Here is a 23,140-nt window from a genome sequence, read left to right as displayed (position 1 = left end):
GTTAAGAAATCAAAATGAGATCTAATCATGTGTGACCAATGTATGAGATATTACAAGAGAATCGATTTATTATTCAGAGAAACTAAAATCAAAGTAGGTCAAGCTGGTGTGACTATTGTGTGAAATCATGTGAGTGCACATGAGTCCATTGGAAAGTGTATCTTTTTCTTCTGGGCTTGCTCTGTCATCTCTCAGAACAATCTCACTCTCTGAAACTGCTTAGAGATATTGAGTCTGTATGCAAATCAGTAAAATAGAAACTTAAAAAAAAAAAAAAAACAGAGCTTGCACCTCAGTTATAGATAAGAAAACTGAAAGAAACATAATTGTGTCGAGATGACAGAAATGCGATTGGAACATGGAAAACCCCCACTCAACAAGGTCATTGTTTTAAGATGGTATATATACATGAGCTATGATTGTACCAAGACAGTCGCTTTGCAAACCGACTCGGCTCCTGTTACTGTGGTAATAAAAGTCTAATCTCTTATTGCCATCAAAAACATCGAGTCTCAGAAGTTTTTATTTTTGCAGAAGAAGATTTCAGGACAATACCTGCTGTGCCAAGACCATGATTAAAAGGACAAACTTCTCTATAACAACTTATATATATATATATATATATATATATATATATATATATATATATATATATATATATATATATATATATATATATATATATATATATATATATATATATATATATACATACACCTTGTAACACTAACAAGTCATAGGGACACCAGGGAGGGAAAATGGCTAATTGGGCCCAATTTGAACATTTTCACTTAGGGGTGTACTGACTTTTGTTACCAGCGGTTTAGACATTAATCGCCGTGTGTTGAGTTATTTTGAGGGGACAGCAAATTTACACTGTTACACAAGCTGTACACTCACAACTTTACATTGTAGCAAAGTGTCATTTCTTCAGTGTTGTCACATGAAAAGATATAATCAAATATTTACAAAAATGTCAGGGGTGTACTCACTTTTGTGAGATACTGTATATATATATAAATTCAGAGTACTGTTTAAAGGATTTAAACTGCTTGAGACACCAAAACTGTACCATATTCCGAAAGAAAGGGACTTCGTCAACAAATTCACCCTGGCCCAAGGTCATCTTTACCTTTAAAAGTATACTAGTATGTTGCATAAATGGCTACTTTTCCTTAATGAATAAATTATCTTATCAGAGCACTAAAAACGTCTTGGACCACAAAAAACAACAACAACAACAAACCCTCAGGAAAACAAAACAAAACAAAAAAAACCCCCTCCTCATTCTGAAAAAGGGAAAGAGCAAAATTTTTATCCAGACTGACCCCAAACTAGCTTTTATACATAAAATGACCATATTGATTGTTTAAAACGTTAAACACTCACACACACACACTAACTAACTGTCTCCCTCTCTCTCTCTCTCTCTCTCTCTCACACACACACACACACACACTCACATTCATTCATCATTCTCTCTCTCTCTCTCTCTCTCTCTCTCTCTCTCTCTCTCTCACACACACACACTCTCTCTCTCTCTCACTCTCACACACACTCACATTCATTCATCATTCTCTCTCTCTCTCTCTCTCTCTCTCTCACACACACACACACACACACACTCTCTCTCTCTCACACACACACACACTCACATTCATTCATCATTCTCTCTCTCTCTCTCTCTCTCTCTCTCTCTCTCTCTCTCACACACCCCTCCCCCACATTGGCTCCGCCCACAGCGTGGTATCTGCATGCTGTCATTTATGGGTGGAACCACAGATCCGTGTCTCAAATCCTTGTAAGAGGCGCGTTTTATTGTTCTCGGATTCAGGAAAAACACCGCATTAACTTTTAAACATGTCGTACATACCGGGACAACCTGTCACTGCTGTCGTGGTAAGTCATGTTTCATCCTGAGCTCCCGAAACTTTCCAGCTCCACACCAGTCCAGAACACCAGGTTAGAGAGGTAGCCAGCTAACTTCTTTTACTGCCAATAGTCGTGTAAAAAAAATAAATAAAAATAATGAAACTTCCCTTAATATGAATCTAGTTAACGGGCAATTTAGTCTTCTAGTTGATGTCTTGGTAGATGTTCGTGGAACTGCGTAAGATAGCTAGCTAAGTTTAATTTATTCACGTTATCAACCATAACTAGCTGTGTTGCCTGAATTGTACAAACATAACAAATGAACAGTTATACTTAATATCATAATTGAGTATAATTAATGTGTTTAGTTTGTTAAATGTCACCAGTCATTTGTCTGACTAATTAGCAAGCAACCAAACGCTTAGCTTAGCTTACTCTCCTTGATATCTGCAGCTAGCACATAGCTAACGGAAGTTAAATGGGAGATAGTAACGATATTAGTAACTCTGTAGGTCGGACTAGCGGCTCCATTTTTTCCCCCAAAGAGCCTCAAGTGAGAATGAATAAGTTGACTTTATATGCAAGATTTATTATTATTATTATTATTATTTCTGAAAGGACTGTTTTGGACCCGCAGGTAAATTCTAGGCGTGGCTTGTCTCTAAATGACTTGCAGGTAACGTTAGTGTATGTCCATATATGGGCAAGCCGAGTTTGTGTGACTGTGCTGTAGGTAAGCTGAAAAAGCTTTGATTTCTGTGTCTTTCAGCAACGGATTGAAATTCATAAACTACGTGATGGGGATAATTTAATATTGGGCTTTAGCATTGGAGGGGGAATTGACCAAGATCCAAGTCAGAATCCATTCTCGGAGGACAAGACAGACAAGGTGAGTTTTTTCTATTTGCCTTGGCTTGAACATAGTGTTTGAATGATGACTGCGAACAGCATGCATGCATACGCTTGTTTAGATTTGTTTTAAATGCTGCTACTGTCTGCTTTTCAATTAGGGCATTTATGTCACAAGGGTAACAAAAGGAGGACCAGCAGAAGTTGCAGGTCTCATGATGGGGGATAAAATAATGCAGGTAAGGATATCAGATTTATGTGTCATGGTGGTAAATGTTACAAAACGGACAAGCAAGAGAATTTCAAAATCATTTCGTCCACCAAAGGCTCTTCTCTCCTGCTGATGTTTGCATTTAATGATGATCTTTATTTGTCTCATATACATTACAGCAGAGTGTATTTCTTTTCTTTGCATATCCCAGCATGTTAGGAAGTTGGGGTAAGAGCGCAGGGTCCCGTGGGGGGCGGGGGGTAGAGCTTTTTCAGCCGCCGCCCCTCGTTTATGGAATCAATTGTCACCGGACATCTGCCTTGCACCTTCCATTATCATCTTTAAAATGAGGCTGAAAGCGTAGCGTATCTCTTCTCCCAGGCCTTTTAATCTGATTTTCACTATTGCTTATTGTCTGTTTGTATTTGGTTTTATTGTTTTCTATTGAACTTTTTCTTACTCTGTTCCGTACTTTAGTCAGGTTTACTGTTTAAATGTGTGCTATATAAATAACATTTTACTTACTTACTTGAAGAGAATGTGTGAGAATGTTAGCATGATCGAAAACATGGGAGTTTAGAGATCTTGGTCTTAGCATATCAAATGCAAACTCATGAATGTCGAGCAGATAGTTCTGATTACTATCGGTCATAACACCTGACGCATGAAAAGTTCATATTCTGTCTGTAAAATGGAAAAAAAAAGAGCAAAGTAAATGTATCCAAAGGCATCCAACACGGTTTGCGAATCCAGAATAACATGACAAGCAAATAACATTCAAAATGCACAAAAGCAGATGTGAGTGTTTGTATCTACATTGGCAGCCAACATAAAATGTTAGTCCAACATGAATTGAATTACTGTCAGATTAACTGAGATGGGTAATTTGCATTATTAATCCGTTAAAATGGAGCTTTCACAGATTTTCTGCAAATGTGCGTTTGAGTTAATATCCAGACAGGCATTCAGCCAAGACTGTCTTGTCGTTAAAAATACCAGAAAATGCTCTTGGGATTAAAATTTTGTTTTTTAAAAATAAAACAGCAGCAAAAAAGCTTTCTTGTACAGGTATTTCCAGCTAATGGGCCTCATTTATCAGACTTTATTAAAAGTTGTGTATAAATGTTTGTGTTAACCAAACTAAAAAGTTTTGCTGGATTCTGAAAAAAGTTTAGGAAATGCTGATATTCTTTGTACGTGTGTGTATGTTGATGAATGCCAATCACCTGTAAATGTCCAAGCGTGAGCATGGCACAGCTGATTGGGATGTTCTGTAATGACGCCCACAAAACTCCATAAAAGTTCAAGTGCCCAGGCAGCTGTGAGCAGGAAACGATCACTCAGGGTAAAGCCTGAAAAACACAGACGGGGGGGGGGGGGGGGAATGGAGATTATATTAACTCATGCAGTGCCAATTAAAATAATCCATGCTGCTATCTAATCAGCCAATCATGTGGCAGTCTTTCAAAAAAACATGCCGTTACAGTTCAAGAGTCAAACATCAGAATGAAGAAAGCGTGATCTCTGACTTTGATTGTGGCATGGTTGTTGGTGCCAGATGAGTTGGTTTACACAGCATCTCAGAACACACAGCACATCAACCTTGAGATGGATGAGCTGTCCAGTTTGTGGTGAGTCAGTGCTCATGATCGCCTCAGCTTCCTGTTTTTGGCTGACAGGAGTGGAACCTGATGTGGTCTTCTGCTATTGTAGAACATCCATCTCAAGGTTCGATGTTTTTGTTCCTGGTGAGATGCTTTTCTGCTCACCATGGTTGTGAAGAGTGATGACTTGAGTTACATGTGTGTATATATAGGAATTATGTATTACTACATACACCCTCACACTAGTCCACAGAAACAACCACTGTTTTTAAGCAGAATGTGGGGTCTAAACGTTTGTTCCTCATTTGTGTCAGTACTGCATCAGTGTTTTCACCCAAAGTTCAAGTTGTGATGTCCTCTGGTTGCTCCTTGCCTTCCCCTGCATAGATTAGGCTGTAACTATCGAGTGTGAAAAGTATCCAGTGTTCCACAATTCATTTAGTACATCATCTCTGTAGTAATAGTACATTGTATTAATAGTACCAGTATCCAAAGTGTGTAATTTGTGGGGTAGCTTCAAGCTAAGCTGTGCAAACAAACCAATAATTAACTAAAATGAAATGCATAGAGTTGTTTGAATAGGTTGCCAGTTTGGTTTACCAGTAGGTCGAATAGGGTTAATTTGCTTCAGTCTGATCTTAAAACCACATTAATACTTCCATGTGTAAAATTTAAAATATCTACATAGTTATGTTAATGTAATTTGTTGATCTGTGTGTGTGTGTGTGTGCGTGTGTGTGTGTTTATGTACATAAAACAGGTGAATGGCTGGGATATGACCATGGTGACCCATGACCAAGCACGGAAAAGACTAACTAAAAAGAACGAAGACATCGTCCGGCTACTGGTAAACAGAAAATCTCTGGAGGAGGTAGTCAGACAGTCCATGATGCAACACTAAGAGAGCTCTTTATGAATGTCATGTGTCAATCATTCTTACACAGTATGTAACTTTTCATATATACATTGCAATCAATCCAAGGATAATGTCATTCCCATTTAGCATCTCATTGGGTGGTTTTTACTGTTTGGTGTTTGTTTGTTTTTTTTTTTTTTTTCTTTTCAGACAGATCTTCAAATCTACACTGACAGCATGATTTAGTAATGTTTGTAATACACTGGTGTCACTTTTTGTACACCTCACTCTTGTATTCCATAGGGTTGACCTTGAAGTGCATTATTCCCAGTGTTGCAATGAAAATCCAATATTTTTCTCATCGATGACAAGGGCTACAAGTAGGTTTATACCAATTATTGCCTTCAGTTGTATTTTATAATAAAATATCCTCTAGATTGATTCCAGATAAATCCAAGTAACATGTTTACCAACTACCCTTAAAAGACCACTAGTATTTCCTTTCATTTGTTGTAGGATGTTGTATACATCTATACCCGTCTATGTTCAAGACTTGTTTTGTCTCTGGAATCTAAATTTTTTTATATGTTCTTTCAATTATGCTGAATTATATTGTAGTACACAACACTAATACCTTTTTTGTAATTTCTTGTAATCGTCCGTATTTGAAATAAGACCATGAAAGCCTTATCGTCGCCACACAATCAAACCTTGTATTTAGGGACCTTTACTGATCTGCCATTCCCAGGAATTACTACAGTCTTGTAAATTGTCTTTACTGTATAATTGTTTTCCACTTTGAATAAATAAGTGAATCCTATGAGCTTGTTTGTTACTCATTTCATTAATCACATGTAGAATTGCGTGTTGCTTATGTTTGTAGTAATGTAATACAGTCAAGAGAATTTTAGAAATGTGAAAATAAGCTTACTGTCATTGTCAGGAGATTTGTGTGTGTGAGAGAGAGCAATCAGGTGACATTTCAAAGCATAAAATCTATTGCCTGACCTTTCGCTGTTTGCTCAGTCGTTTCAGTACAGTGATGATTTCACTTTCATCTCTTAATTTAGCCTATAGGCATTTTCCTTTTATCTTATGGATGTAAGTACACTGCTTTTAGTGCTGCTTTTATGTAATTAATCAAAAATAAAATGTTACAAATGTATGTCTGCAGGATGTTTTAAGTTATATGAATTTCTAATCTAATATTTCACAAAATGCTTTGCGGATTAGCTAGTCTTACAGAGCAGTGAAAATAGAATGTAGGTGAGTGTTTATGCGTTTTTGCAACAGTTTGTTTGTTTGTTAGGCCATCAATTCATAAACTGTGGAATTAAGGACAAACACTGTATTAATGTAAATTTTTGTATTTATACATTTCATGGGTTCATGAATTCAGACTGGGAAGGCCATTGGAGGGTAGTGAATTCTGTCATGTTCATGCAACCAGTTTGAGAGGACTTGCTTGGTGACATGGTGCATTATCCTGCTGGAAGTAGCCATTAGAAGATGGGGAATTGTGGCCATGAAGGGATGCACGTGGTCGGCAACTATACTTGAATAGTCTATGGCGTTCAAACAATGCTGGACTGGTATTAACAGGCCTTAAGTATGCCAAGATAACACCATCACACCACCTCCACCAGCCCGGATTGCTAACACTAAGCAGGTTGGATCAATGGATTCATGTAGCACCAAATTCTGACCCAAACTTCTGCAGCAGGAATTAAGATTCACCAGACCTGATTCCCAATCTTCAACTGTGCAGTTTTAAAGAGTCTGCTCACTGTACTTTCAGATTTCTGTTTTATGGCTGACAGGAGTGGAATTCAGTGTTCATAGCCTTCCTGTTCGCTCAAACCAGTCTGGTCGTTCTCCTCTGACCTCTCTTTTCAACAAGGCGTTTCTGCCTACAGAACTGCAGCTCACTGGATGTTTTGTTTGCACCACTCTGTATAAACTCTAGAGAATGTGTGTGAAAATCCAAGAGCAGCAGTTTCTGCAATACTCAAACCAGCCCAACTGATAACCCATGCCATGGTTGAAGTCACTGAGATCACTTTAAATAAATAAATAAAATAAAATAAAATAAAATATTATATTATATTATATTATATTATATAATATAATTATCCTGCATATCTTTTTCAGGGTCACGGGGAACCTGGAGCCTATCCCATGGAGCATCGGGCACAAGGCGGGGTACACCCTGGACAGGTTGCCAATCCATCGCAGGGCACAATCACACACACACTCTCTCACCCATACACTACGAACACTTTGGACATGCCAGTCAGCCTACCATGCATGTCTTTGGACTGGGGGAGGAAACCGGAGTACCCGGAGGAAACCCCCGCAGCACGGGGAGAACATGCAAACTCCGCACACACAGGGTGATGGTGGGAATCGAGCCCCCGACCCTGGAAGTGTGAGGCGAACGTGCTAATCTATCTCTCTCTCTCTCTCTCTCTCTCTCGATATATATATATATATATATATATATATATATATATATATATATATATATATATATATATATATATATATATATATATATATATAAAATATAAAATTAAATAAGTGGTCCAAGATGATGTGGGAGGCTCTACACTGTCACTTAATGTGCCTATTGTCCTGTGTTGTTAGCACACGTCTGCACGTGCACTTTCTGTAAAAATGTGTAGCTCTTATTTAGTTCTATGTCGTCTCATGTGGTTAGTGTGTTGTTTTATGTAGCACCATGGTCCTAGAGGAACGTTGTTTCATTTCGCTGTGTACTGTGAAGCAAATTTATTGAACATAAACCTGTGAAAGTGTGAGAATTTCACTTGTATCTGCAATTAGCTGCACGCTTCTTAACGCATATTCCACAAGCCGCACTTCATTCGCTCTGCATGCTGCAGCAGACCCGCCTCCTCCTCCTATATTAACTGACGGTGCTGCAGCAACCTGTTGCTCTTTTCGCCTGGAGGATGCTTAAGCGTCTGTTCCCACGCAAACCACACATTTCTCCTTCTTCCCCACTCTGAATCAGAATCAGATGTCAATCAGAATTATTAATTGTTGTAGGAAGAGCAAGCTGATATAGCAAGACTTTCTGAAGCATCTTTGCCTCTTGTTACTCCTGCCTACTTCTCAGGACTTGCCATCACTCAACAGCGCTTCGATCAGTTTAAACAGGGTAAGTGTTACTTTTTATAGTCTACTTTTTTCTTTTTCTTTTAAAGTACAGTATTAATGAATTATAATTATTCTTACTCACTTGCTTCATTTTAGGCATATATCAGTTTAGTATAGCTCCAGGAAGAGCTTGAGCAACTGGGTTTTCTTTCTGCACACAGCATGAAATCACCAAGCTGGATGAAATGTGCTGAGGAAATGTGTGTGTGTGTGTGTGTGTGTGTGTAAGTGACAGATGGAGCAGATAGGGCATGCAAGGCAATCCTTTGTACTAGTAGTGCGATATTGTGGTATTTAACTTTTACACAGATCTCAGAGCAGTTTTTCTTTTCCCTGTTCATTACAGGTAAAGTCCTCCAAGTGTTCCACTCATGTGGTGATTGGAAGGTCACGGTGCCACCACTGGTATCTAAAGTCATTGCTACATGAAGAAAATGTAACATTTTCTCAGTGTGTGGGGAATTATCATATGATGATAACTATCAAAATGATACTTGATATGCAACATAGTTACAGCAGACTATTAGAAATAATCATATATAACCTTCACTTGTTTCACCATGCAGTGCCATACAGAAAATGTCTGGAGCCGAGGTCAAGATGTGCAAGTCGTGCCTGCGCCGCAACACCTTTGTGCTCTTCACTGTGGCAGCAGTTGTAGTCGGTAAGCGTGGACGATAAAATGTGTGATTAACCTCGAACATGCCAAGTTCTCAGATGTTAAACAGCTGCTTAGTGAAATTTATTTGCATTTATAAGCCCTGGACCCTGTAATGTTCAGGAATCGTGTTGGGATTTGCTCTGCGACCTCAAAACTTATCCATGAGGGAAATCAAATATTTCTCTTTCCCTGGGGAGCTACTGATGAGGATGTTACAGATGCTAGTCCTTCCACTCATCGTGTCCAGTCTTGTTACAGGTACGTGGATACAACAGATACAGATTTGCTCAGTGTGGCAAAACAACTGGAAGCTGGTTATAAACGGGTGTGAACTGACTGTATTCAGTTTGTATTTAGAAAAGAGTTCTTCCCATGTGTTAAAGTTTATGCCATTTTGCCCTTTTCCCAGGTATTTCTTCCTTGGATAGTAGAGCTTCTGGAAAGATGGGAGCATGGGCTATCACTTACTATACGGTGACCACGATCATTGCTGTGTTCATTGGTATTGTCTTGGTGGTCATCATAAAACCTGGAAAAGGCAACAGAAATAGTCCAATGTCCTCTAATGCCAGTATTGAATCAGTGCAAGCCACTGATGCCTTTCTTGATCTTATCAGGTGAAGAGAGACATCCATGTGAATGTATTTGATATTTTGATGGCAAATTGTTTTAATAGTTTACATTTTCACTTCTCTTACAGAAATATGTTTCCGCCTAATTTAGTGGAAGCCTGTTTCAAACAGGTATGGCATATATGATGCTTTGATTCGCTGTTGCTGAGGAAAAGAGAAACAAATGCAATTAAAATAAGTAAGATAAGTAGAACTGAACTTACCTGTAAATTTCTTCTGTTTTTTTCTTGTACAGTACAAAACTTTTTACAAGAAAACTGTTTTCACCAAGGACATCACTGTTTTAGTCAATGCAAGTCATGACACCAATGCCACTAAGTTCAGCCAGGTGGGGAATTACAGTGCAGTCCTGCAGACCTTCCAGGAGACAGTGGAGGAGATGATTCCAGTCTCAGGCTCCTCTAATGGAGTGAATGCTCTGGGTCTGGTAGTGTTTTCTATGTTATTTGGCTTAGTGATTGGGAATATGAAGCAGAAGGGCCAGCCACTGAAGGAATTCTTTGATTGCCTCAATGATGCCATAATGCGCTTGGTAGCTATTATAATCTGGTAAGTGCCCGTGTACAGCGACCCATACATTCATTTCAAGTGAAACTTTATGTAATGTCGGAATAAGTAATATGTGAGAGATTTTTTTTTGCCTACCACTTTGTAATGAACACTTGATTTGGCCTATTCAAACATCCTTTAGGTACGCACCAATTGGGATCCTCTTTCTAATTGCTGGAAAGATCATTGAGATGAAAGACCTGGCACAGATTGGAGGACAGTTGGGCATGTACACAGTCTGTGTGATCGTTGGTTTACTCGTCCATGGTCTCTTCATTCTGCCCTTGCTCTTCTTCCTGATCACTTGGAGGAACCCCTACACATTTATTGGTGGTCTAATCCAAGCTTTGGTTACTGCCTTAGGAACATCTTCCAGGTGATTAGAACATTCTTTACATTATTCGCAACACAGAAGTTTAACGATTGAGCTCCTTTCTTAATGCACTTCTCATATGAAAAACAGCATACGGGGAGACATCTGGACTACAGATAAGGCAGTGAGTGATACTGCACTCTCTGGAGCACCAGGTGGCACTGTTAGAACAAGGATCAAAAGGGATTAGTCCATAGAGACAGGACTAATTCCAGTGACTGAGATGGAGACTGGGACTGAGGCAGAGGTTGGCACAGGGGTATGATCCGAGGCTCACATGAAGGCTGGAAATAGCACAGAGACAGGGTCCAGGATCCAGGGTGCAAGGAAGGGACCATAGCCACGGGCAGCAGCAGAAACTGGAATATGGGCAAAAGTAGAGGCCAGAGTTGCAAGCCTGATTAATGAGGAGGTAAGATGTGAGGTGTTCTGAAAATTGGGGTTCAGGACCAGTTTGACTCTGGACACAGAATTGAAGCCACCCAGGAAACAGAGAAACCATCACAGACACTGGGGACACTGGAATTTGGAATTTGACCAGGATAGGAGAGACCATGGAGTACACTGGTGGTTATTTGGGATGGCTTGGTGGAGTTTCTGACAGGAGATGCTGTGGACAGGCAGCAAAGTATGTTGAGCGGGAGTGACCGGGCTGGAGATTTCTTTAAAGAATTCCTTGACAGTAGACTTATTCCCCATTCTTGGTGATGGATCATATAGTGTACAGAGCAGGGCTGAGTTAAGTAACCTGACCATTGCAAACTCTTCACATAAGATGATGGCAATTTTAATTGATTAAATATTGGTTAAAGATGGAGTGTTCTTACTGCCACCACTATCACTATCTCACTGGAGAAGTCTCATTACAATTGGCAAAGAATGGTGTTAGGTTCTCTACAATTTGGGTTCAAGAGGCATTCTCAATTACTGGGGCAGCTGAGGCTGGGCAAGAAAGTAGTTTATTGACAGCTTGAATGGAAATGGTAGTGACTGCAAAAGAGAACAAGATCTTCCTTTCATTAAGCTTTCTACCTAGAACTCAAACCTCTGTCCCTTATCAAACATCTGAGCAATGCATGACTGGTGAACCTTGTATTACACGTGAGCCAGATATTGTGGGACATTAACACAATCATTTTAAAGAGGCTTTTCTAGAAATTGTTATCAGAATCCATAAAATTGGTTGAAGAGATGAGCAGAAATGGCATGACTTCACAAGACATGAAAGCACAAGAATGACTTCACGAGGCATACAACAAACAAAAGAGCTTATAGATTGACGAGCAATATTACAACAAAACACAGGTACATACAAAAAGCAGAGAGCTATAAAGTAATGATTATACAGTAATGAGCTCTAAGCAAATAAGGACATTTAGTAGTTTGATTTGTAAATGTTCTTGTTTAGCACAGTGTGCAGGGAGTGTTGTGAAAAAGAAATGCTGTAAAGCAATGCAATAAAAAATCTCTTTCTTTTCTGCAGTTCAGCCACCCTTCCCATCACCTTCCGTTGCTTAGAGGAAAACAACCATGTGGACAAACGTGTAACGCGGTTTGTTTTGCCTGTGGGAGCCACCATAAACATGGATGGTACAGCTCTTTATGAAGCAGTGGCTGCCATTTTCATAGCCCAGGTTAATGACATGGACCTGAACTTTGGACAAATACTTACCATCAGGTAATAATGAATGCTACACTCTTACCCTAAATAAGAATGATTAAAGTCCTGTTTTTCCAATGGTCATTGTGTTAAAGTGCTACATCTCAGTATATATTTTGAATTCTTCAAGAACTACGAGACCCTTTGTGGTGTGCCACCTAAAACACTTCTTGGGAGTTCCTATCATATTCTTTCTTATTAAAATGTCCTTTTCCAGTATCACAGCAACTGCTGCCAGCATTGGAGCAGCAGGTATTCCTCAGGCTGGTCTGGTAACCATGGTGATTGTATTGACATCCGTGGGACTGCCCACCGAGGACATAACACTCATCATTGCTGTGGATTGGTTCTTGTAAGTCTTGACTAAATGTCACATTGAAGCATGCAGCTCCAGCAGAGAGCACTCTTGCAAAAGGTTATTTATACATAATGCAGACACATAATCTGAGGGAATATGAAATGATTTAAAGCCAGTACTGTTGCCACGGTACAGAATATAGGATGCAACTCGTTATAGATCCAAATCTCAAATTAAATTCCAAAATGCCTTGGAAGCAAGTCATGTGTTGTTTCACTGAGAAGATTTGTTTGTTTGTTTGTGTTCAGGGATCGCCTCAGAACCACTACCAATGTGCTGGGAGACTGCTTGGGAGCTGGCATTGTGGAACATCTGTCACAACAGGAGCTGCAGAACCTGGACTGCAGAACCGATATTGACAATTCTGAGATTGAGGAGCACGAAAAGCCTTATCAGCTCATCTGCCAGGAATGACTGCCTCGGGCACCAAAACAGTGAAAGTACAATGTAAAAAAAATCATAATCATATTGTTGCTAGAGAGAACACCTGGAAACATATTATTGGATGTTATACCATATTAGCATGTTTGAAAATAAGTAATCATACCACACTGTTCAGCCTTATAATGAGAGGTCAAATCAGAGTATCCAAGCATTTTTTTTTTTTTTTTTTTTTTGCAAATTACAGTATGTACTATTACATACCACAATTCACCACTAGTAGAAAAGGATTCGTTGCATAGTGGAGTATTCTTAGTTGCTTAAAAGGTCAAATGCTAAGACTAAACTATGAACAATATTTACTTCCCTAAAAAACCCCATTTCAGTCTATAAGTTCTTGCCGTCGTTTTCCACCACAAAGATCCTTCAGCATAATGTTAACATTTATGGTCTTATTTTTATCTGTTTATTTTTTACTCTGGGACCAACAAAAATGGTCCATCCATCAATCAAAAGGTGTTTTTTAAGAAAACAAAAATTTTATGACATCACTCTACTTTACTCTACTGGCACGTTCATTTTTTAAGAGTATAGAACGTTAAAGGCTTCCCCAGAGGAACAAACATTAGATTTAGCTTTTTTTCTAATAGAGTAGTAAGCATGTAGTTTTGATTACACAAAGTACATGGCATCTCTTATAAGCAATATTTTATAAAATGTTTTGTATTCATAAATCATCAACGTGATTCTGTATCATGAATATTTGCATTGGTGGAATCTCCATTTAATGGGAGAAGTAAAAGGCACAGTGCTATCTACAATGTAAATGTTATACAAAACAGTAACTGTGGTTGCATTAACTATTTGCTCTGGATCCACGGTGACCCTTACCATAATAACGTGGCTATTATGGTGAATGAAAATCTTACCTTACATTGCAGCATGGCACCGCCATTCATTTTCACTTACACTGTTGATTCATTTTAAATAATGTTTAAAATAACACTGATTGTGGTTTTGTTAATTCATGTTTTAAGTTTGCATTTATTCCAGTTTGATGTTAATATATTGTTTTATTTTGAATCAAACATTTTTTTTTTTTTTTTTTGACATTTAATATACAACTGATTTCACAATGGTGGATGAATGATAAAAACTCTCATGTACAGTTGCGTATGCAGTGGTAAGCCTGTTGGTGACTGCCTCTGTGCTCAGCTCTTATTCATTTTACAGTATTGTTTCCACTTTTAGGTCGGCCTAATTATATGTAGTATATAGCACGTTAAATATGATGATTTTAAAATTCAGGGTTAATCTTTGAAGTGATTATCCATCATTTCAAAGATAAAGGTGTATGGTATATATGCAGTGCCTCCTGAAAATATCCATCTCCAGTATCTTGACAATAATAATAAGTTGAATAGAATAAACCATCCTGTAAGTACACACTGTATGTATGTGTGTGCCTTGATAAACAAAATGGAAGGTAACACAAAGGCATTTTTATAAGACATTATTCATGGTTGATAGTCAATGTTCATGGTTTCTTGTCAGGGTTTCCAAAACAAGAAGATAATACCTCATTGTAAACAATCTGACTTGTTTTTTCTTCAAACCATAAATGTAATTGGAGCTTACCAACTGTCACTGAAACATTGAGTAGAACCTGGACCCTCTTTTATAAATGATGTGTGTAAATTGTGTGTATAAACCTTTCAGGGCATGTGGGATTTATCAAAACAAACATTTGCTTAAGTTCTACCCCCTGTGTCACCACTCCGCCCTCAAAGCAGATATTTCCTAACAATTGTGTCGGAATGTGCACAGTGTTACATTCTCTTGGCCCGACCTAACCACTTCCCCTACACTGAACAGATGTGACACAAGACTCTTTTTCCTGACAAAAATAGCTTGACTACATTCTTGTTGCAGGTAAAGCACCATCAAAAAATCTATTTGCTTATATAATGTATATCCCAAAGGTTTTCACTCCGTAATAATTATTAGTAAATTTGATTTCGCTCATAAGCTTGGTAAAACACCAGTTACTGTTCTACTTGTATAAGTATTCAAAATTTGATAAGAAGTTTGTTGTAGAAACCTGCAGGAGTGTCGCTTGTTAGTGTGGCTGTTACAGAAGATGAGATTACTGCATGCCAAAACACCATGAATTTAATAATTGGCTCCTGCTTCTGATGTGAACCATGCAGCCAAGCAACCAAGTCCGCCCTTTATGATGACCATTCATCATATACACAAGAACCAAGAGTACCTTAAACAACGCCTTACACCATGATAAGCCAGATAGGCCTTGCTCTTCTTGAAGGTTTAATTTCACCCGAATTCCAAAAATCATAATGGTGATGCGTTATCACATATTTACCCACCAAGACTCACATCTACAGACACAATATTACCCAAATCTTGTTTTATCACTACCATTAGTTGGGACATTGACAGCCAAAGGCCCACTGCCCACTGCTTTTGAAATTGTGCAATTGTTATTACATTTCACACATCACATTTTTATTTTTTTGTTTTTTCCTGCATCACCTGAGGACATTTTTTGGCGAACTTATGAGTTTCTGTCAGTTAAATATCCGGATATCCCCAAGTGGAGAGGGGAAAACAAAACAAAAAACTAGAAGGTATCCCAGGACCTTCTTCACTGACCAACCTGATGAATGGTCATGTTTTCTGCCTTCATCAAACATTCCAACGTGTACACAGATAATAAACCCCTTTCTTTCCTTGAAACGTCACACCCAGCACAGTGGAAGACTGGTTTCAAAAGAGTGAAGATGACATGAGAACAGGTGCACAAACCTCTTAAATAATTGGACCAGCAGCACAAGGATTTTGCTGTTAGAGACTGTTGGAAACAACCATCTACAAAACCAGAGATCTGGTTTGGCTGTCTACTAAGGACTTCTGTTTAGTCAGTGGGGGTTGAAAGCTAATGCTTTGGTATATTGTTCTGTTCAGATTCATCCAATGTATTAATGAGGTAACATACAAGCTTCAGTTACATCTTGAGTGTTATTTATCATCCAGTTTCCAGGTCTCTCTCTTTAAACCTGTGGTACCCAGCCCATTGAATAAAGCATCACACAGTCAAATGTCACCATCATTTCTAGACATTGGAGGGGTCTCCTTCACACAAAGAGAGGACCATCCATGCCTCATCTTTACAGGGAATACCTTAAGTACCTTAATGACTGGGACGACTACAGCCCTAAAGAAAATTACTGGGTCCCGGCTCAAGATGTCTTGGACCCAGCACTCCTTAGGTATCACTATGTGACTGGACAGCCCCATTGTGCTTGTGCCAGAAAATGGTTCACCTCTTCTGGCTTAGGGAAAAGCCTAGATGGCTACCGAATATCTCATATTGACAAGCACCTGGATTGGCTGAGCGTGGCCCATGCATAGACTATACATAAGAACTTTGTGTATACAATTTATGCTCGTAACAGCACACTGTAATTCCCCAACACCCACGCTGTAAACCAGAAGGCTCAGTTTCCTGCATTCTAGTTAGTTTCCATAATTACTCAACATGCGCATCTGTTTACTCTATGTCTAGGCAAGTGCCTTGGCGTTCTCTTCAGTACTCATTGCAAAGTCTTGCTGTTTATACATTTATATATATAATATATATATATATATATATATATATATATATATATATATATATATATATATATATACACACACAGTTATGTAACATTCATCTGCAATCCAAATACTAGGTCAGGATGATAATTTTTTTTTATTTACTTAAAAGTTATATGTAAATGTATAAATGAATAACAATTTACAAAGACTTCAAAGTTTAAAGTTGAAAAAACATGTACTAAATGTACTATTATAACATCATTCTTCTATACCAACTTTATCAAAATGGCAAGAGTTCACATCAGCTGATGCCACAGAATAACTACTAATTTGCACTGACGGACAGTTACAGTATGGTGATTAATACTCTGCGTCAGTCACTTGCTCTAAGCCTCTAGTATAACACTTTAAGTAGTATTAGCTTTATCTTTATACCTGTTCCACTAAGTGCAACCACTAAGTGACATTCAAGTTAATCTTGTGGACATTTCATTAAGTAACTTGGATGAGCTCTGTATACCCTGCAAAAAAAAAGTCACCTTAGCAAGTGAAAATATCTTGAATATTGTTAAATATATCTAGTATTTCTTATTATAAGATGACAATAAACCAAATATAAGATCATTAAACCTACTTCTGGACATTATTACTCATTTCAAGCTTTAAGTTTTCTTATTTTATCGGCAAATAATTTTGCTTCTTTCGAGAAATAAATGCTTAAAATGAGCGAGAACAGTAGCAAGCTTGGAATGAGTACAAATGTTTGAAATAGATTTAATAATCTTATATTTGGTAGGTTAATACATCTTATATTTTTATAATAAGAAATACTAGATAAATTAAAAGAAATACTAGATAAATACTAGATAAATTTGACTATATTCAAGGTATATCCACTTGCTAAGTTGTCGTGTTTTGTAGTGTATTTCCTGTTATGGGGTTGTATTAGAAAACTCTGGGACACATAGACTATTTAATGTTTTATATCTCTATGACTTCATATGAAAAGAGCTCAGTTACGACTACCAAATGCCTTGGGAAGGGTTTTAATCTTTTGTTTACCGATGTACTGTATAATACCAAGTCACTTGCAGGCCTATTAATGAATTCCAGTATTTAATTATTTAAACACTGCACTGTAATTTATTAGTGGTAAGTGTGCATTAATATAAAGGTATCAATGTTTTTTATACTGTATGTTTACATAATCTTACATGTAAAAAGTAGTCACTGCAAGTAAAGTTTCTATGCACAATATAAAAAAATGTATGAAATACATATGAATACAGTAAATCTCAGAATAGCATGTTTTCATATAAGCATATAAGTTATAAAATGCATTTCTTTAACATTACTCTTTAATGCATTAGCTCATACTGGCCTAGAGAGACAGAAAATGTATTGTTTACTTTCTTTAAACATGGAAACATCAACGGGATTTAGCTCTAATTTAGCACCTTCAAATAGCAAAATATGCTTTTGGAGTTCAATACAATTCCCATATGTCCCCTGTGTGCAATACAGGTATCTTCTATTTGGTGCAGTGTTTCTTTACAGCACAGTACAGACAGTGGAAGGGTCATATTTGCTGTTCCATTGCTTTCTGTCACATAAATCATCAGGGTCCAGTGCTGAATATCCCACAGCCTCCACCAATCTCCTTTTCTGAATGCCGTGCAGCAAAATACGATATGTCCCTGTGATGGGACTGCACAAGTCTATGCAGGTGTTATTCTGCAGGTGCATGTTGCTAATTCCCAAGTTCTTCAGCGCTAACTTAACTTCCTCCTCCTCTGCACACAGGCCCTGAGAGGGCTCCACCAGGTGACTGGGTGTCAGCCTGAGGCAAGGAAAAGGCTTTGGGTAGTCAATGCCACTCATCCAGGAACAGGTCATGATCTGGGAAATGCTGCTGCGGTCTGCAGGAACAGCCCTTAGCATACCTTTAACAGTCTGCTGGCAGGGCTCAGGCACGTACTGCGGGATGGTGTAGACACCCTGCAAGATGCAACGCTTTAGACGGCCCAGGTTTTCAGCGTTGAATGGCATGGTAGCAGTCACCATGAAGTACAGCAAAACACCCAGTGCCCAGATGTCTACGTAACGGCCCACGTAGCCTTTATCCTTAAACAGCTCTGGCGCAGCGTAAGGAGGAGAGCCACAAAATGTAGTCAGATTGTCACTTGGGCCACTTACAGTGCTGAAACCAAAATCACCTATCTTGATGCAGTAGCTGGTAGTGTAGAAAATGTTTTCAGCCTTTAGGTCACGATGAACTATATTGCTCTCATGCTGTAATGGTAGAAAAGAAAAAGAAAAAAATGAGTTCCTCTGATCATGGTGTCTAATGTTTCTGAGGATAGCCTACTATAATAGGTAAAGTATGGTCATAACATTTACACAAGTCATGCATAAAAACTTTTAAACCAGCATAAACATTTATAAAGGCTTGAAACTTGGATGTCACAACCATTGAGTTGACACAGCGCTCATGTCAAGTGACAAATTCTTTGTTGAAATAAAATGACACTTTCTGGGCTGACGCCTGTTGTATGCTTTCCTAAAATTCTTACAAGCAGTAATATTATGTCACATCATCATCATCATCATATGACTCTGCCCAGAAGCACACTCAATTACAAAGACTTTCTAGTGAAGATCAACCTGAAAGTGTTATCACACAATAATGTCAATAATCAGGACTTTGACAGCTGACGCCTGTTGGAATAAGCCTTAACAAATGTTTATATAGGCTTACATAAGTTGTCATGAAATGCTTTATTAGCACCACCGTCAAGTGAAGTGTTGCATACTCATTGAATTATATGCATAATAATTTCAGTACCTAATTTTAGTGCATAATTATTTTGATATGGCAAGACTTCTGGTCAACTTCTACTGAAGAGCTAATTTAGGACTACTTTTACCATTCGAATTCTCAGATCAGCTTTTATGTTGGAACCACATTTTTCTCACCATGTATTTAACAGCAGAAATGATCTGTGCAAAGATGAGCTTGCTCTCCAAGTCCGACAGGCGTCCCCTTGTGCTGATGCGTGAAAAGAGGTCTCCTCCACTGCCGTACTCCATAACCAAGTACAGGTGCTTACTTGTTTCTACCACCTCATAAAGACGCACAATGTTTGGATGGGACAATCTTTCCAGACAAGAGATTTCAGAAGCAAATAACATTTGTGTCTTCTTGTCCAAGCGCCGTTTATTGAGAATCTTGACTGCAACACGCTCTGGACAGAGTGAGAAACAGCAGAGGACACGTCGACAAAGAGTACAAGTGAAACATTGTATGAAATGGAAAGTGTATTATATACAGGATGGTTATAGTGGGTAATGGAAGAGGAATATGGTTAAATATACTTGGTGTCTATGTCACTCAAATCTTTATATAAACTTCACCTATGGTCCTAAGAAAGACATGCGGTCAAATACACATCTACCTCACCCTAGATTACCTTCAGGCATCCGTACGTCTGATAAATAAATGTTGTTTAGTGGTCTTGTGAGATTACATAATGCTTATGTGAATAGATCAGCTTTGGTTACTGGCGTGTACAGTCATGGATAAATGGACTGTACGAGGGTCTTTATGTGGTGCTCCGCGTTTTGTCCTTTATAGTGCTTTTTCCCCATCTAGATCTAGTATTTTTCTGCTCTAACACATCGATTTTTTCTCTATACATGGCCTGTTAATTAGTTTATGAATTGTTAAGACTGCTGGGAACAGGAAAACAACAGTGTTTCAATGTTTTGATAAATAACAGTAAGACTATATGATTAATAATTTACAAGAGTTTCACCTTTAGTTAATTCATGAACACCAAGTCTGACTTGTGAGAAATTTCCAATGCCGATTTCCCCTCTGAGCTCGTAAAAGGCTATCCTTTTGCCCAGAATAATGTCGCTGATGATTGTTTCATTGTGGGACATGTCGTACACAACCCTCTCAAATGCTGTTTGCTTCATTTGTTGCTCTGCTGTTACAGCTGGTGCTCTAGACCCCAGCAGTGGAGGTCTGGTGGGTTTGATCAGAGTTTGGTTTTTTGTTTTTTTATCCTCATATCGCTTTGGACATGCCTTTTGGAAGTTATAACCTGGGTAAAGATCAGAAGAACAGGAATGAATTCAATCCAGTGATTAAATCCATTTAGCTTTCATTTTAAAATCCAAGAATAGCTCAATAATATACATCTGCACCTACTTAGAGCAAAGAATATACAGTTAAACCTACAAACATATTATTCACAGATTAGCACAAAGGGACTAGCAAAACATGGGTCAATGTTTGGTCAAGAACATTAATATAGACTGGATGTGCTAAGACTCTCATTCAGATGAGCTGTAATGAAGAAAAGACAGAAGAATGACCTTGCTTATCAGTGTGTCTGAATCCCTTACAGGTCATAATGTGCATGCTAATCATCCGTCTGCATGTGTGAGCAGTTTAAATGTCTATTGAGAATAAATCTGTGATATATTTCAAGAGTTTCAGGTCACAACAGCTAAAAGCAATGCTTAGCAATTTTTGAGGAAACCAATGCTATAATATTCACATTACAATCATGTAATGTAATGTATTCTTGGTGATATTCTCTTTTAATCACTATTTGTTCAAAGGTGTAAAATGGTTATTATACAATAACTGTGCTATGTTTGATTATAGTTTTGTAATGCGATCACAAAATCTCACAGCACAGAATGAATGCTGAATACTTCGTTCGATTGATCTTCTATTAGAGACAGTCTGGGTCAAAATGGATGACCGTGACCATGTCGATGTAGCAGACACCACATGTTAAATCTCCCAGACAAATACACAGCAAGGTCAGGACCGACCAGCAACGCACATTGTAATCAGTCCTTGACACAGTGCTAGTAATGATGGAACAGTTTTAAAGCGGTAATTCATTATATAAAGGATTCTTCTACACTGTAAGGCATTTCAGGTGGTTAAACTTAGATACAAAAGTTCACCTGCTGCCTTAAAAACGCGAGTGAACTCAACTTGAAGACAACCTTTGTTTCGACTCAAAAAGTTACATCTTACAAGTTTTACAAGTCACGACAATAGATTACTTTACATTTAATTGTTGAGATGTATAACCTTGAGTTCAAACTGTCATGGTAATTGGAGTGAAAGAGAACAACCTAATAGGGCTATCATGTTTTACAGTGTATTAAGAAAGAACAATTTTGAATTCTGATTAAAATAAAATGAACATCACTACATGAATATGAACCCCCATTGCTAAAGTTGCATTTTTAGGAGTTATTTATATAGTCCACAATGTTCCATCCCTTCCACTTTAATCCCTTTATCTTTCACAAGCATGGACAGATTAAGGCAGTACCATTGACGCGGAAAAGATGTAACAGTTTGAGATTAGAAGCCAGATATAGAATCACGCTTTATTATAAGGACTAGCTTGATTTCTAAAAATAGATTTCAGCAAACGTGTTACTTTTATTTTCGTCTGGTGATGATCCGTGAGAACCTACTTATCGTTATCCTAAATTATATAAGCAAATTACATTTATAGAACAAAGAGACTGTAAGTTTTGAGCTGAGACTTTGTGAATTGCTTAATAGTGCATATATGTTGGGAATAATGTGTGTTACACTATTTATGTAGCTACCGTGTTCTGTTCAATTGTGATTTAGAAAGTAAAATTAGATTTAGAGAGTAAATAAACAGAGCCCGTAAATGTGACCAATAAAAAAAAATCATAGATGCCAAATATCACAATTTCAGAACAAATATATATTACTTATTATAAATATTAAATATATACAATGTGTGTGTGTGAATAATATAAAAATTAGAAATAAAAACTTACAGAGAATAAAACAACCAACAATCAGAAAAGAAATTCACCCACATTGCATTTAGATTTAGATTGTATTCTTCATTGGTCTATAGAATATGAATGTATTTAACACTTACCTGGTAGCTGGGGGTCCTTCATCTTACTGTCTGTAGCAGAGAACCGTCTATACTGAGAAAGACAACACTCTGCCTCTTTAAACCAGTGCAGATCATTAAGGGCCAATCCAATTAGGAGGACGTATTAATATCTGAGCTGTTGCTGTCTGTGAAAACACCAGACGTGCCTTATCCATGTGCTGCTCTAACACCTCAACTGTGAATCCTGGGAGAAAGAAATGCAGTTGATAATATAAAACAACCTAAGCATATAAAAATACAATGGGCCAATTGCATACAAATTAAAGTTGCAAGCACAGGAAAACAAACAGAACTCGATGCCAACAGGATTGAAGGGGGCCTCCACCACCAACTAGTCCTTCTGGATACTAATTTG

General features: G+C 37.9%; 3 protein-coding genes across 4 annotated transcripts; 2 read left to right on the top strand and 1 right to left on the bottom strand.

Annotated features, from left to right (window-relative positions):
- Positions 1–1,738: 1,738 nt before the first annotated feature.
- Positions 1,739–6,212, top strand: tax1bp3 (Tax1 (human T-cell leukemia virus type I) binding protein 3). Of its 2 annotated transcripts, XM_017479024.3 has the most exons (5): positions 1,759–1,899; positions 2,510–2,548; positions 2,642–2,761; positions 2,883–2,960; positions 5,297–6,212. In XM_017479024.3, exons 1-5 carry the CDS (start codon positions 1,861–1,863, stop codon positions 5,435–5,437), a joined length of 417 nt encoding a protein of 138 aa, XP_017334513.1. In that variant the 5' UTR covers positions 1,759–1,860; the 3' UTR covers positions 5,438–6,212. The 2 variants fall into 2 exon arrangements, with proteins under 2 accessions (XP_017334514.1, XP_017334513.1); XM_017479025.3 differs by lacking the exon at positions 2,510–2,548 and having other exon boundaries at positions 1,739–1,899.
- Positions 6,213–8,003: 1,791 nt separating this feature from the next.
- Positions 8,004–14,708, top strand: LOC108270573 (excitatory amino acid transporter 1). Its single transcript, XM_047158170.2, has 11 exons — positions 8,004–8,573; positions 8,919–8,977; positions 9,139–9,236; positions 9,354–9,491; positions 9,643–9,850; positions 9,934–9,976; positions 10,101–10,414; positions 10,557–10,790; positions 12,271–12,465; positions 12,665–12,799; positions 13,054–14,708. Exons 3-11 carry the CDS (start codon positions 9,152–9,154, stop codon positions 13,217–13,219), a joined length of 1,518 nt encoding a protein of 505 aa, XP_047014126.2. The 5' UTR covers positions 8,004–8,573; positions 8,919–8,977; positions 9,139–9,151; the 3' UTR covers positions 13,220–14,708.
- Positions 14,709–17,658: 2,950 nt separating this feature from the next.
- LOC108270655 (serine/threonine-protein kinase NIM1) lies at positions 17,659–23,029 on the bottom strand. Its single transcript, XM_047158171.2, has 4 exons — positions 22,765–23,029; positions 20,620–20,913; positions 19,781–20,049; positions 17,659–19,096 (listed from the first exon to the last, which is right to left on the bottom strand). Exons 1-4 carry the CDS (start codon positions 22,784–22,786, stop codon positions 18,356–18,358), a joined length of 1,326 nt encoding a protein of 441 aa, XP_047014127.1. The 5' UTR covers positions 22,787–23,029; the 3' UTR covers positions 17,659–18,355.
- Between the last annotated feature and the right edge of the window lie 111 nt (positions 23,030–23,140).

The sequence above is a fragment of the Ictalurus punctatus genome, chromosome 10 (genome assembly GCF_001660625.3).
Source record: "Ictalurus punctatus breed USDA103 chromosome 10, Coco_2.0, whole genome shotgun sequence".
Classification (NCBI taxonomy): domain Eukaryota; kingdom Metazoa; phylum Chordata; class Actinopteri; order Siluriformes; family Ictaluridae; genus Ictalurus; species Ictalurus punctatus.
This window is presented reverse-complemented; position numbering and strand designations above follow the sequence as displayed.